This window comes from Pelodiscus sinensis, chromosome 8 (assembly GCF_049634645.1).
Source record: "Pelodiscus sinensis isolate JC-2024 chromosome 8, ASM4963464v1, whole genome shotgun sequence".
In the NCBI taxonomy this organism is placed as follows: domain Eukaryota; kingdom Metazoa; phylum Chordata; order Testudines; family Trionychidae; genus Pelodiscus; species Pelodiscus sinensis.
The window spans coordinates 1,172,417-1,187,685 of NC_134718.1; the positions used below are offsets into that span (position 1 = coordinate 1,172,417).

Sequence of the window (15,269 nt, forward strand, 5' to 3'; positions counted from 1 at the left end):
CTGGCGCCGCCTTGCTGCAGTCCCTGCCGCGCTCTGGGGCGTGGGGTGGCCCACAGGGAGCACCCAGCGAAGCCACTCCCCGAAGGACAGGCCTCATCCCCTGTGCTTCCTCCCCCAGCCCCGCGGACTGGCCAACCTGCGAGGCACCTGCTTTGGAATCCGCAGCACCGCGCTTGTCACCGCCTGCTTCCCCGGCTCCGGTCTCTGGAGTACGCCGCGGGGGGCGGGAGCGCAGGGCAGGCAGCTTGCCTGGGGCTAACGGGGCAGCCAGGCAGAGGTGGGGCGTGAGGGCGGGGCCAGGACGCTTGGAGCGGCAGCTCTCCAGGTGCTGCTGTGGAGGTAGGTTTGCCTGGGCGGCCGCTGTGCATTGGAGCCAGCATGAGCCGCCGTGCAGGCTGGCAGGGCCTGGGGCGTGCTGGAGCAATCGGAGCGCTGCCCCCAGAGATGAAATCACCTAGACCCGGACTGAGCCCCCGTCACAGCTGGTCACTGCCAGCTGCCTGGCTCCTTAGGCTGGGGAGCTCAACGCTGATACCCTGGCCACATGTCTGTCTGAGCACGCAGGCTGGCCACTGAGAAGCCAAGATTTAATCAGTAGGGGAGCCGGCTAAACACTTCTCAGCCCTCCTGGGAGGAGCAAATAATCAGTGAAATCCAATTAGAAATGTCTCCTAATCTCCAGGAGCCAGCAGGGCCGAGCTGCGGGGACTCGCCGGGACTGATGACATCCGTGTGCGAGCCCTGCTCTGCCCCCGAGCTCCGCTTTGCCCTGGCCACCGCTTGGCGCTTCGGCAGGAAGAGGCTAAGAGCCCGGAGCCCACTGGCTGCGTTGCCCCGGGAGAGAGGCGACTGCTGGCTGGCCGGGGGGGGGGGGTCTGGCAGCAGGGGTTACGGCCTGGCCCTGAGGCTGGAGTGTGGCTGTGGGTCTCGTTTCCCACTAGGCTGCGCTGCCCGTACTCTGCCCCCTTGGCACCAGGCCAGAGAAGCGGAGTAGGCGTCTCTTCCTGATGCTGCCAGACTCCCTGAATGCCGCCAAGGGAGTCGATTGGAGCTACTGCATTCGTGTGCATCTAAAATGGCCTCCCCCCCCCAAACCCAGCCTCCCCCCGGCTTCCGTGGGTCAAAGCGGCTCCAGTTCCCAGGCAGCGGTGGGGAAAGGGGGCTCCCCCTCCAGTGCCCCACACAGCCCGTCTGCGTGGCCAGCAGCATGGAACAGCCTCTCCCCGCTGCTGGAGCCAGACGCAGGGGCTGGGTCCTCGCACTGCCTCCTGCTCTGGCTGGGGAGCTTGTCTCTGCCTTCCCAGCCACATCAGCCTTGCTCTCTGCCGTTAGCGAGGGGGCTGGTCGGGTTCCAGGGACAGGGCAGGGTGAGGTCTGCCGGGGCCCAGACCCGCCCCCACCTAGCCAAGGGGATGCTCCTTGCGGACTCCGGCGCTCAGCCTGTCTCCATCGGCTGCTTCATGGCCGGGGCTGCAAGGCCTCCCCCCACCCCCACCTGGCAACAACTCATGGCCTTGGGGCTCCTGCCAGTCTGCACGGCCAGGTAACCCTTTGGGATCAACCGGCCTGGCTCAGCTCCACCGGTCCAGAGGGTCCTGTTCCGGCAGCTTCTCCCTGCCTCCCTCGCCTGGGCCTGCTGGCGTTGCCCTGTGGCCTGGCCCAGCCCCGCCCTTGCCACCGCCTGCTGGAGGCTGGCCCGGGCCTGTCCCGTGCCACTAGCGGCTCAGTCGCAGGGGGCTGGGCCCGGTCGTGTGTTCAGGGCCGGGTTCATGGGGCGGACTGACCCCGCCAGGCACCCGCAGGGGCGTAGCCTGGGGCCGGTGGGCAGACTGCTCGTGTGCCGCCAGGCTGAGGGAAGCAGCGTCGGGCGCGAGGCAGAGCCACCGGGCCCCAGAGCACGAGGGCAGCAGTGGGGCTGGGAAGCCCAATGGGGCGCTAGGGCCTGCGCGGAGGGAAGTCAGGGTGCTCCTGCCCTGAGCGGTGTCCCTGGGAGAGCACAAGCCTCCTGCCACCTCACCCGTTGGGCCACCCCCTGGGGCGGAGACCCACTGGACGGCCAGCGTGGTTCTGGGGCAGCCCTTCGCTGGAGCCTGGTGCTATCCCGGTACAGGACAGGCCCGTTCCCCTCTGCCCAGCAGGGGCACGCGGGCCTCCCCACCGCCGCCAGCTCTTCTCAGGTGCCTGGGCAGTGCCCCCGCCCTTGCCCAGGGTGTGGCCTGTCTCCTAGTTCCCGGCCTGGCTGGTAGCAGGGGAGCCCTAGGCTGAGGGTTTCTGGCACCACTGCCGGGCCGCGGTCCTGGGGGGTTTCAGTGCGGGGCCCCAGGCCCCCTTACTCAGTCCCCTGGCCGCACCCTCCTTCCTGTGGCGCTCTGGGGCAGAGGGGGCTCATGGCGTCGCTGCAGAGCCCATGGGAAGCCACCGAGTGCCAGCTCGGCATCTGCGGGCACAGGCTGCAGTAGGTGCAGAGCACACCTGGGCTGTGCCCCGTGCCGGCTGCTGCCAAAGGAGCCTGGGCCTTGTGGCCTGGCTTTCGTGATGGTGGTTTATACGTGTGTGCGTTGTCAGCCTGGCGCCTCGTCACGCGCCCGCTAGCGCTGCCCCCAGTGGCCCGTCCCTGGCGTCCGTGGATCACCGGCCGTGCAGCGGGGTTGGGGCGGGCTTATGCGCTATGGGGGCAGCTCTCAGCCGGGCAGGTCAAGCAACGGGGCCTGGGCGGGGGTCTCAGCGCTGACCCCGCGGGCTGGGGGCAGGGAAGGAGACGCTGAGTCATAGGCCCATAGGGCTGGAAGAGACCTCAGCCCCACTCAATCGCCCCAGCCAGGACTTAGGTGCCTCCCAGGATGGAGAGTCCACCCCCTCCCCAGGGAACCCAGCCCAGCGCTTCCCACCCGCCTTGTCCTGATCTCCCCCCCCGCCACTTGAGCCCATTGCTCCTCGTTCTGCCACCCCTGAGAGCAGCCCCTCCGGGAGGGACGCCCTGCTCGGCCCCGTGGCAGGTCTGCAGGTCTCCTGTGCGAAGCGGCTCCCCGCGGCTGGTGCATTCGTTCCGATGGTCTCCGGAAGCGCCCACCGCTTTTAATCCGGGTGGCTGGTTCAGAGGGTTCAGCGGGAGCTTTCGTGGTCTCGTGGCGGATTGCTGACATGGCTGGCGCCTGTTTCTCTCATTTCCTGACCCTTAGCAGCATTTCACGTTCTTCGTGGCATGCTTGCTCGTCTGCATTCCCGGGGCTGATCCTGGGCCTGATCCTTGGAAAACTTCCCCCCAGGTGATACCCGGCAGGCCAGCTGGCAAGCCTCCTGGCATGGCCCCTTCGAGGGCGTGTCTAGCCTCCAGCCTGCCACCCCCTGCTCAGCTCCTAATCCCCAGTGACAGCCACCGGAGAGCACTGAGCAATTCGCTCGTGTGCCAGTGAGGTTCTTTGGAGCCCCCTGCCCCAAGTCCACTTTTCCTGGCCTGGGGTGTGCCTGGGTCCCAGGGCTTTGAGCGGGGAGGCATGTGCTCCAAGCCTAGGCCCAGAGGTGACCCCACCGCTCGGGGAGGGGCCTCAGGCAGCCACGTGCAACATCTGGAGCAACCTTCCGCCTGCGGCTGAGGAGTGGGACTCGCCTGGAGTCAGCGCTTCCCCTCCAGCACCGCACAGGAACCTCCGCACCGCGCAAGGGCTCTTCCGCAGAGCGCGGGGCCGAGCACCAGCACAGGCCAGCCCAGGATTCGCCCATCGCGCTCTCCGATGCCACAGGCAGAACGTGCATGGCCGGCATAAGAACCTCAGAGCGGCCAGACTGGTGCAGAGCCAAGGTCCAGCCAGCCCAGCGTCCTGTCTGCCCCCAGTGGCCAATGCCAGGTGCCCCGAGGGAGGGAACAGAACAGGGAACCATCCAGCGATCCCTCCCCTGTCGCCCATTCCCAGTCTGACACACACAGGCTAAGGACACCAGCCACTGATGGGCCTAACCTCTGTGAATCTATCCAGCTCTTTTTCGAACTCTGTTAAAGTTCTAGCCTTCACCACATCCTCTGGCGAGGAGTTCCACAGGTTGACTGAGCGCTGAGTGAAGAAACCTTCCTTTTGCTTGTTTAAAACCTGCTGCCTATTAATTTCATTTGGTGACCCCTAGTTCTTATATTGTGGGAACAAGTAAATCACTTTTCCTTATTCACTTTTTCCACCCCAGTCATCACTTTATAACCCTCTAGCCTATCCCCTCTTAGTTTCCTCTAAGCTGAAAAGTCCAAGTCTTTTTAATCTCTTCATATGACCCGTTCCAAACCCCTCGTCACTTTTGTTGCCCTTTTCTGAACCTTTTCCGATGCTAAGAGATCTTGTTTGAGATGAGGCGCCCACGTCTGCACCCAGTATTCAAGCCGTGGGTGAGCTTTGTTTGTGCTGGAAATCGAATGCCCTTCGCAGTGTTAACCCCACAAGTTTGGGTTCGAGGTGACAACAGTTTTATGCACCTAGGAGAAGTTTTAATGAAAATAGTGAGAGAGCCACAGTTTCTCCAAGAGTCATTTTGTCAATTCAGTTTAGAGACCGAGCCCGGGGTTGGACTGGGGGAACCCCCCTCCCCAGGGTTTCTCATTTACTTCCTCGTATGTTTTGTCTAGACTTTCCGCACACAGATTGTCACGTTAGTTTTCTGAAACCATGAGCTCATTTGAATCAATTACTTAAATTGCCTTGGGGACAAGTCACTGCATCCTGATCGTGGGCTATTTAATCTCTTCTATGGTCATGTCGTGTTGCTGGGAGCTGTCGCACAGCGGCTGTTTCTCCCGAGTGCTGGCTGCATTCGCTCTCTGGATTCGTGCTTGCCCGGAACAAGCCGTAATTCTGGCGGAGCAGTTATTCACGGGGCCGTTTGCGCTCATCCCCTTGCTCGTGGGCAGGAGCTGCTGAGCTGTGTCTGGAGATGGGCTGTGTTCCCATGGGGTTCCGGCACGCCTGGGTGCCGCCGGCAGTTCGTCTGCGGGCCGGTCTCCGAGGCCGTCGGTCCCCATCCCGCTTGGAGAAGACCTGTCGGGTGGGGGGTTAATTGCGGGACTAATCCCTGGGACGACGCCAGATGGAGGCTGGTCCCGGTGCTGCGCCCGGCCAGGGCCTGGTGCCTCTCAGCAGGAACCGTGTGCTGCTAATTTTAGTGCAAATCGTTTGTGTCAAACCTTCCCTCGGCCTCCTCCTCCCAGACGCCCAGGCCGTGGGCTTCCTCCACTGCCCGAGGCCCAGGGTGCGCGACTGGCCGTGTGCACGTACGTGTGTGTGCGTGTGCCGGCGCCCACGCGCTCTGCCAAACCTGCCTTACGACATCTACCCCCCGCCCCTGCCCAGCCTCCATCAGGGCTCCAGGCCAGCATGTAAAATCCCTCGGCTGGACCACACAGCTCCACGGCCCGCTCCAGCGAGGGCCTTTCTGCTGCGGAGCCACGAGGGGGAGCTCGAGCCCAGTGAGCTGTGCCCAGCCCCAGAGGGAGGGCCAGGCCCGGGGCAGGCGGGTGATGCAAGGGACAGGTGCAGCAGCTTGGTCGGCCCTGGGCTCAGGCCGCAGTCCCTGCAGGCGGGGGGGTGAATAAAACGGGGACGCAAAGGGCAAGCAGGGGCGCAGCGGCTGCAGCACTCAGCCCGGGCCCAAGGATCGGTGGGCTCCAGGGGCAGCGCCGGCCCAGCAGGCACAGCCTTGTGGGTCTCCCCCAGACGGTCCTGCTGCTCCAGGCGGGGAGAGCGGGCAGCTTCCTGGGTCCTCCTGCAGGGCTTTTGCCTCTGGTCCAGGCAGGCTGTGCCCACGTCCGTGGCCTTGGCTGGTTCCCCCGGGTCTCCGGGCTTTATGGTGGCTGAGCAGCGCTGGCCGTGTGGGGCTGGGCCGGGCGCGGACCCCCCGTAACCCAGCCTGTGTGTGACCAGCAAAGGCCTCTCTGCTGCAGCCCTCAGCCCGGCCGGAGCCTCGCGCTGCCTGATGCCACAGCCACCCGGCGGGGTGGCTTGTCTGTAAATGGGTGACGGGAGGGCTCGCGTGAGGATTCCCTGGGCAGACAGGATGCTGGGCTGGATGGATCTTTGGTCTGACCCGGTCTGGCCAGTCACTGAGAGTTCTAACGGCTGTGGCGAGACACTCACAGGAGCCAGTGAACACGCAGGAGAGGAAAAACCATCGAAATGGCTAATGCTGGGAGTCCAGAGCTGTGGGACCTGTTCCCACCTCTGGCGCTGACTTCTCCAACAGCTGCTTTGCTGCACACCATACATCTCGCTGTGCCTTATCTTTTCTTTGCAGTTGTAAGTTTAAAGCGCTGTTGCGGCAACACCTTGACACGAGTGTGGTCACAGCACCGGTGCTGGGAGTGCGTTAGTTAAACCACCTAAAACACCAGGGGAGTAGCTGACAGCGCCGGGCGCCTGTTGACACTAGCGCTTTCGGTGCTGTAACTTGCTGCACTCGGGGGAAGGGAGGGGGGTGTTTTTCACACCCGTGACTGAGAAAGTTACAGCGCAGTGAAGTAGCAGTGGAGACGAGCCCTCAAGCTGTATAATTCAGGGATAACAAAGGGCTTTGAGGTCTCGGAGGGAGACCAGCTGAGTATTAGCCTTCAGCGCACCCTGCAGAGAATCTGCCTGCAGGTGCCTAGACTGGTCAACAATTTGGAAATTGTGAAACTGGTGACAGTGCAAGGCCGACTCAGGGCTGGGCTGCATGGGGCGGGGCGGGGGGGACCCACTGGGGAGGTACCGGCCGTCTCTCACCTCCTGAGGCCCAGGGGACAGCACAGAGCACCTTGGGCCTGGAAGGACAATGGAGGAGGTGGGGCTGCGAGGGGTGAGCGAGCAGTGGCCGTGGGGGTGGGTTAGTCTGGGTAGGATGAGGAGAGCAGGCTGGGAGCAGGAAAGGGGGGTTCAGAGCCCGTGATCCCCCCCCCCGAGGAATAAGGCCCCTGCCCTGGCTCCTGTGGTACCATCGCTCCCGCGCTGCCCTGTGTCCCTGGGAACCAATGAACCTTCTGTTCCCCTGCCGCCTGAGTCCCTCTGGTTGCGGGTAGGGTGCAGGGTCGGGGGCTCCCCGGGGCGCTGTGACGCCGGGCGCCTGTGTGGCTGCTCAGGAGAGATTCCGGGGCCTCCCCACTGCTTGGCAGAGCGCCCACAGTTGGGTTTGTGTTTGCACTGGTGGTGCACAGTCACACCGGCCTTAGTGCACATACATTTATTCCGCAGCTGCTGTGCCTGTGCTCTGGGAGACGGCTTGGCTGACTCGGGGCACCGATGGCTCCTGAGGGATCAGCCCTGTGCTGTAGGGAAACCGCTTGGGCCTAGAGGCCCCAATATGTTCAAGTGACACGCCCCGCCCCCTTCCCTCCCAGCGCCCGCGGCTCTCCCCCCCGGCCTCGGCTGGGAACACAAGGGTGCCGGCCGGCCCCAGCCCTGCCCGTGCTGCTGCGCCCTAGACAGAGGCAATGCGGGTTGGGTTGGTGTCAGGGTTGTAGGGTCACTGCACCAGCTTGTGTTGCTCCCTGTGTCTCTTCCCCTCCCCCCCGCGTCCCCTTTGCCTGCGCTCCCCCGTAGCGAGACGGGCGGGCCGGCCGCCGGCGCTGTCTGTGGGGTGAGCCCCCAGGCGCGGGGAGTGATGCCGTGAGCCAGGCTGGAAGGGCCCGGCTGTCACAAAGGCAGCTCATGGGGTGGAGGGGTGTTGCAGGGTCCGGGGCACTGCCTGGGCAGCACCTGTGGTGTCCCCCCTGAAAGCGAAGCACCGAACTCGGCCACGGTGGGGCTGTGCCTGCAGCCTGCCCCCCAGCAATGGCTTGAGAGGCGAGGGGGCTCCAGGGTCCCTGGCCTTGCTGCAGCGTGTGAGGCTGGCAGGCCGGGGGGGCTTTTGCAGCAGAACACCTGCCCTCCGCAGGGCCAGCGGCGATGGCAGCAGCCGACAATGTAGGTACTTCGTTGGTTCTATCCCCAGAGCCTCTGGGTGCTGACGCAGGCCCGGTATTTTCTGGCAGGGCGGGGGAGGCTAGTGACTTCGGTGTTGTGGCCCAGAGGATAAGTGACTTGCCCGAGGACATCTGGGTGTCTGTGGCAGAGCTGGGAACTGACCCCCCCCCCCACACACACACACACTTGAGGCCCAGCCCAGCCCAGTCCCTGGACCCTTCTTGCCCTGATGTTCTTCAACCCCATTGCTTTCCTGAGTTCCTGGTGTGGCGGCGTCTGCACCAAGGCCACGTCTTGCTCTCACGCTGGCCAGGGGCCCATTCGTCCCCCGACCAGCAGGGTGCTTCCAGCTGAGTGGCCCTGGCCCGGCTCACGCTCTGTGCCCTGCTCCCTAAGTCCCGCTGCCGGGCTAGCGTGGCCAGGGAGCCCCCAATGGCTGGGGGGCAGGGCAGGCCTGCTGACGAGCAGCCCCTCTGTCTGGCCCAGCGCTGGCAGGGGCAGGCTGTCCCTAGGCCAGCGGCTCTGAGGTTACCTGCAGCAGAGAGAAGGGGAGTCCATGGGGCTCCCACGGGCCCGTTTCCTCCTCCCGCAGGGCCCTGTTGGCCTGGCGCCGTGCCCATGACGGAGCGGCTCCCGGAGGCTGGGGAAGACGTTCTCCTTCCTGAAGGTCAGGGCTTCTGTGTAGCAACAAGACCCCCCCTGCTCACACGGCTGGGACTCGGCTCCCTGCCCAGGGAGACGCCAGCGAGAGACGCAGACGGATGAGGAGCCTGTGAACCAGGCGGGGGGGAGGCTGCTCGGGGTGGGCCAAGCGTGTGTCCCGGCTGCCCTCCCTGGCGCTGGCGCAGACGTCTGGTACGAGGGGGGCAGCCCTGGACACGGGGCTGGCCCGGCACCGCCCCTGCACGCTAGCTGGTGCTCCGCAGCCTGCCCAGCCCTGGGGGTTCAACAGCAGCCCGGAGCCACCCACTGGCCCCAGGGAGCCAGCGGAGAGCGGCCTGCCTGGGGTAAGACACCAGCGGGTGGGGGCAGGCAGCCTGCAGCCGTGGGTGTGACAAATGGGCGTGTCCAGGAGGCTGGTGCACAGGGCAGGTCTGTGCACCCCGCTGCGGGCCCTGCAATCCGCCCCCACGCCTCCCGGAGCCTCCCTCTGCAGCCACGGCCGCCCGGCCGCGCGCATGGAGCCCAGGGGGGCACCGGCCTCGTCTCTTCCAGGGGGCTCCGGGGCGAGACGCACGGAGCCGAGTGCTGCAAACGCCCCCACGGTCCCAGCTCCGGGGGTAGTGGGAGCCTCTCCGTTGTCACGGCAACAAGGGCCGGCTCCGGCCCTGCTGGGAAAGGACAGGCTGGCGCCCCCATGCCAGCAGCCCCCCGCTCTTCACTGCAGAAGGTCTCGACGCCAGGCCGGTGGGAGCTGAGGGCAGCCCAGCAGCGGAACGTGGGACTGAGAGAGGGACGGAGTCGGGCAGCCTGACTCCTCTGTCGCAGCCCCCGGGCGCCCCCACCGTGGACGCTGCGCGGGCCTGGCCGCCCCCCAGACGGAGACCTTGGCTTTGGGAAAAAGGCAGCGCCATGCGAGGGGGGGCAGGGCTGCCGTCGGGGGGGGGGGGAATCCGCCTGGGACTGGCAGCTTGGAAAAGCGGGTACGGCAGAGGCTGCTCCGTCAGGGCCGCTGTGGAGAAAGCAGGTGCAGAGCCGGGGGGCACCCAGCCAAGCCACGGCCGGGCTGCTGCACACAGGGCACCGCCAGCGAGGGCAGGGTGGGGAGGCCGTGACAGAGAAGAGCCGGATGAGTCCCGGGAGGGTAGGTCCCTCCGTGCCTAGTAGCCGGGATGGGCCCGGATGCAGCTCCCTGCTCGGGCTGTCCCTGGCCTCTGCCCGCCACACGCTGGGACTGGGCCACGGGGGATTCCCACTTCTGCTCATTCGCTCCCGGGCTGTGGGCAGACAGGACCGGGGCTGGAGGGACCTTGGCCGCTCTGATGAGCGTGTGTCTCACACCCCTCTGCCCAGCAGGGATCCCAGGCCTGCCCCGCCTTGCGGAGCGATGGGGAGCGACCGGGCCCTGCTCAGACGCCAGGTGAGGGCAGGTAAGGGCTTCAGGGGCCGAGCTCAGGGCCTGGGGCCAGCTCCCTTCTTTTGTCCCAGGCAGGCTGGACACGTCTCCCTGCTAGAGCCCAGCCCCTGGCTTGTGAAGTGACTCGGCCTTGCTTGGTCACTGGTCCCAGGAGCCTCCATTTGCTTTTCAGTGGAGCAACTTGGCTTTTGTCTCCATGCACCCAGAGCCGGGCGGACCCGGAGCTGGGCGCTGGGCTGGGCAGAACCGGAGCTCGGCTGGACCTGGAGCTGGGCGCCAGGCTGGGCGGACCCAGAGCTCGGCTGGGCGGAACCGGGAACAGGGCTGAGTGGACCCGGAACCGGGTGGACTCGGAGCTTGGCTGGGCGGACCCGAGCCGGGCGCCGGGCTGAGCAGAACCGGAGCTCAGCTGGACCTGGAACCAGGCACCGGGCTGGGCGGACCCGGAACCGGGAACTGGGCTGGGCGGACCTGGAGCTGGGTGCTGGGCTGGGCGGACCTGGAACCAGGCACCGGGCTGGGCGGACCTGGAACCAGGCACCGGGCTGGGCGGACCCGGAACCGGGAACCGGGCTGGGCGGACCTGGAGCTGGGTGCTGGGCTGGGCAGACCTGGAACCAGGCACCGGGCTGGGCGGACCCAGAACCAGGAACCGGGCTGGGCGGACCTGGAGCTGGGTGCTGGGCTGGGCAGACCTGGAACCAGGCACCGGGCTGGGCGGACCCAGAACCAGGAACCGGGCTGGGCGGACCCGGGAACTGGGCTGGGCAGACCTGGAACCAGGCACCGGGCTGGGCGGACCCAGAACCAGGAACCGGGCTGGGCGGACCCGGGAACTGGGCTGGGCAGACCTGGAACCAGGCACCGGGCTGGGCGGACCCGGAGCTGGGTGCTGGGCTGGGCGGACCTGGAACCAGGCACCGGGCTGGGCGGACCCGGAGCTACCCGCAGCGTCTGGGCAAAGGGGCACAGGGCAGGGACTCGCACTAAGGCCAGAAGGAGCCACATGCTGCCCGGCTCAGGCCCCATGGCTCCTGGGGGCGCAAGGCTGGAGGGGCCAGGCCACGTCTGGGTGGCTGGTGGCAGAGCTGACCTTGGGCCAGGCCCTGGCAGCGGCGGGTGCCCTGCACAGACCGGGAACCCCTGGGGCAGCAGGGGGGCAGGCCCGCCCCTCCCCTCCGCCCCAGCCGCCCCGCTGCCCGGAGCGTGGCGGGGGGGCCCTGCCTTGTGGGTGCGCCCATCCCCGGGGCGCGGGGCGGGGCGGGCCGGGGGAGGAGCCGTCCGGGCGCCGCGGCGGCGATTGATGGGCGGGCGGGGGGCGCGCTCCCCTCGCTCCGAGCCGCGCTCAGACGCAGCCGGGCTGCTGGCGGGGGAGGGCGCAGGAGCGGAGCCGGCCCGGCATGGCCCCGCAGGGCAGGTGGCTGCGAGCCGGCGCCTGGCTGCTGGCCTGGGCGGCAGTGAGCGGGCTGCGGGCCGCCGCCTGCCCCGCGCTCTGCACCTGCAGCGGCACCACCGTGGACTGTCACGGCGCCGGCCTCCGCGGCGTCCCCAAGAACATCCCCCGCGGCACCGAGCGCCTGTGAGTACGGCCCGCCCCGCCCCGCGCGTGGGGACCGCCGGGACCCCCCCTCCCCCGAGTGCGGGGCGCCCCGTGACCCCCCTCCCCCGAGTGCGGGGCGCCCCGTGACCCCCCTCCCCCGAGTGCGGGGCGCCCCGTGACCCCCCTCCCCCGAGTGCGGGGCGCCCCGTGACCCCCCTCCCCCGAGTGCGGGGCGCGCCGGGACCCCCCACCCCCGAGTGCGGGGCGCGCCGGGACCCCCCTTCCTCCGAGTGCGGGGCGCGCCGGGACTCCCCTCCCCCGAGTGCGGGGCGCGCCGGGACCCCCCCTCCCCCGAGTGCGGGGCGCGCCGGGACCCCCCCTCCCCCGAGTGCGGGGCGCCCCGTGACCCCCCTCCCCCGAGTGCGGGGCGCGCCGGGACCCCCCCTCCCCCGAGTGCGGGGCGCGCCGGGACCCCCCCTCCCCCGAGTGCGGGGAGCCCCGTGTCCCCCCCCCCCGAGTGCGGGGCGCCCCGTGTCCCCCCCTCCCCCGAGTGCGGGGAGCCCCGTGTCCCCCCCCGAGTGCGGGGAGCCCCGTGTCCCCCCCTCCCCCGAGTGCGGGGAGCGCCGGGACCCCCGCTCCCCCGAGTGCGGGGCGCCTCGTAACCCCCCCCCCCCGAGTGCGGGGAGCCCTGTGACCCCCCCCGAGTGCGGGGAGCCCCGTGTCCCCCCCTCCCCCGAGTGCGGGGAGCGCCGGGACCCCCGCTCCCCCGAGTGCGGGGCGCCTCGTGACCCCCCCCCCGAGTGCGGGGAGCCCTGTGACCCCCCCCCGAGTGCGGGGCGCCCCGTGTCCCTCCCTCCCCCGAGTGCGGGGAGCGCCGGGACCCCCGCTCCCCCGAGTGCGGGGCGCCTCGTGACCCCCCCCCGAGTGCGGGGAGCCCTGTGACCCCCCCCCCCGAGTGCGGGGCGCCCCGTGTCCCTCCCTCCCCCGAGTGCGGGGAGCCCTGTGACCCCCCCCCCGAGTGCGGGGAGCCCCGTGACCCCCCCCGAGTGCGGGGGCTTTGCCGAGGGCCGGTCCGTGCGGGGCGCACAAAGGGGCGGGGAGCCAGACGGATCCGGAGCCGCCGCCAATTGTCTTTGTTGCGGAGCCGGGGGGGGCTGCGTCTGTCTCCGCGCGGGGCTGCAGGTGGGACCGGGCGGGGTCCCCGCGCTCTCCAGCCGCGCCCCCCCCCCACTGTCTGCGGAGCGCGCCGGGGTCCCCGGCTCCGTCCCACGCGCCCCCCGCACGTTCCCGGGGCTCCGCCCCCCCCAGGTCCGGCTGCTCCTGCCCCCTGCCGGCCCCGCCCCTGGGCCAGGGAGAGACCCCGGCCCCGGCCCCCCCCCCCCCAGCCGCTGGGGGCTCTCAGCGTGGCCGGGACAGGGGAGCCGGCCCGGCCCTTTGTGCTCCCCGAGTGTCCCGGCAGGTCTCTGGGGGGTGCAGGGGCGGAGCGGGTCCTTGGGGTCGGGGCTCTGCCAGCCCCCCCGCGCCAGCTGCCCCCACTCAGCCTGGCCTGGCGCTGGGGGCTCTTCCCAGTGAGGTCTGGTCCGGCCTGACCCGGCCCTGAGCCCCAGTGTGTGTGGGGGGCGGGGCAGGATCCCAGTGCTCCCCGGTACTGCCCCAGGCCCCCACTGCTACCCGGGACCCCCCCCCCCGGCCCAGTCTGTTCCATCCAGAGAGGTTTGGGGGAATCTCTGCCCCGGGGAGCTAGGGGCGTGGCTGGGGGCCAGGCTAGTGTGGCAGGTCACAGGTGGCTCCGGTAGCCCTGGCGAGGTGCACGCCCCCCGTTCCCCCCACAATGGTAGTGGCTAAATGCCCCCCCGCTCTGCCCCGCTGTCCCCGCGCCTCTGCCCCGCAGGCACCAGTGGCCCTGCAGGAGGGTTTGTAAACGGGTGCCCCAGGCTCCGGCATAGGGGTGTCTGGGCTGCTGCGTGGCCCCGAGCGGCGGACCCAGCGGGCAGTGCAGGGGGACCCGGCTGCTTCCATTCGTTTTCTCCACTGCTGGTCCGGGTCTCCGGGTGCAGGCTGGGCGCGGGCTGGCCCGTGGAGCAGGATCCACGCTGCAGGTCTAGCCGGTGGGGCTGTGCTGCTGCTGCGAGGCTGGGCTGGAGTGAAGGGGCAGCCCTGGGAGCCGGGCGCTACTGCATGCCTCTGAGCGGAGCGATAACCCTGGACCGTAATGTCGGGGTTATTCACGTTTTGGCAGGAACGCCGTTACTGTGGGCTCGGGGCTCTTTCCGGGGGCACAGCCCCATGGCTGCCTGCTGGGATTTGCACTGCCCAAGTAACTTCCTGTCTGCCTGGAAGCTCCCAAGCTCAGGTGCAGAGCCAGATCCCCGGGGGCTCGGTGTGCGGGTGGGCAGGAGGGGCTGTCAGAAGGAGCCGTCCCAAGGCACTGGAGGGAGGAGACTGTCGTGCATCACAAGCTGTGGTGCAGGGGGGCTCAGCTCTGCAGCTGGAGCCAAGGGAGGGCCCGGGCCGTGGGCCGACTGGCGCAGGCTGTGGATGGCTGCAGAGAGCTGCCCCGGCTGCCCGGGGGCCAGCGAGCGTAACGTCAGTGCCAGGCCAAGGGGTGAGACCGGAGTAAGGGGCAGGATGGCCAGACCCAGCGGGGACTGTCGGGGAAGGAAGTCCGGCCTCCCCCACCTGTGAGAATTCCCAGAGGGCTCAGCAAGCACATGGCCAAGGGGTCTGCTGGCCTGAGGGTTCCAGAAAGCCTGTGCCAAGCCCCCCACCAAAGGCTGGTCTGCAAGAGAGCTGCCATGGGGCTGGAAGGAAGCTCCGCTGGTTATAGACAGGACCCGGAGGCGGGGGAAAGGGTCCCTTTTCAGAATGGGGAGGGGTAGCTCGCCGGGGCCAGGGGTCTGTCCAGCGCCTGTGCTGTTCAACGTGCTCATCAGCGATCTGGCAAAGGCCACCAGCGAGGGGCAGTTTGCAGACAATACAAAATTACTGCGGATTGTTAAGCCCGGAGCAGGCTGGGAAGAGCTACAAAGAAACCTCCCAAAGCGGAGTGACTGGGCGACAAAATGGCAGATGGAATTTAATGTCGATCAATGCAAAGTGCTGCACGGCGGGAAGCACCGTCCCAGCGACGCGCACTAGGCGCGAGGGTGCACGTCAGCGGCGCCCACTTCAGGAGAGCTCGGAATCAGCGGGGACGGTTCTCCGAGAACAGCTGCTCCAAGTGCGGCACCGGGGGAAAAGTGACCCCCATGCTCCCAGCCCGGGAAAGAGAAAGTCCCCTAATGCCACCAGCCGTGGGCCCCGAGCCCTGGCCACGGCGTGTGGCGCTGCCGCCCCGTCTCGCACAAAGCCACGTTGCAACGGGGGGCGCCGAGCGAAGGGGAGGAGAAGGGACGAGCCGGGTGGAACAGCTCCCGCCGGAGGACGGCTGGAAAAGGCTGGGACTGTTCCGCGGGGGGGGGCTAATTGAGCTGGTACACTCCAGAGAGATCTCGGAGTCGCTGGGAGCCTTCTCTGAAGCCATCCGCTCTGTGTGCAGGGCCGTCAGAAAGCAACCCGAGTGCTGGGAGTCGGCTAGAGAATAAGACAGAGAAGATCTTATTGCCTCTATAGAACCCAGGGGCGCCCACACCCTGAACGCTGCGCACAGACATGGGCGCCTCATCTCTTGGCATCGGAAAAGGTTCAGAAAAGGGCAACACAAATGCTGAGGGGTTTGGAACGGGTCCATGTGAAGAGA

At 68.1% G+C, this 15,269-nt stretch overlaps 1 protein-coding gene across 1 annotated transcript in view; it reads left to right on the forward strand.

The window, feature by feature from the left end:
• Positions 1-11,299: 11,299 nt before the first annotated feature.
• SLIT1 (slit guidance ligand 1) overlaps positions 11,300-15,269 on the forward strand; it is an 85,186-nt gene continuing 81,216 nt past the window's right edge. Inside the window, 1 exon segment of the mRNA XM_075934482.1 lies at positions 11,300-11,569. Coding sequence (XP_075790597.1) covers positions 11,391-11,569 — 179 coding nt within the window. The 5' untranslated portion in view covers positions 11,300-11,390.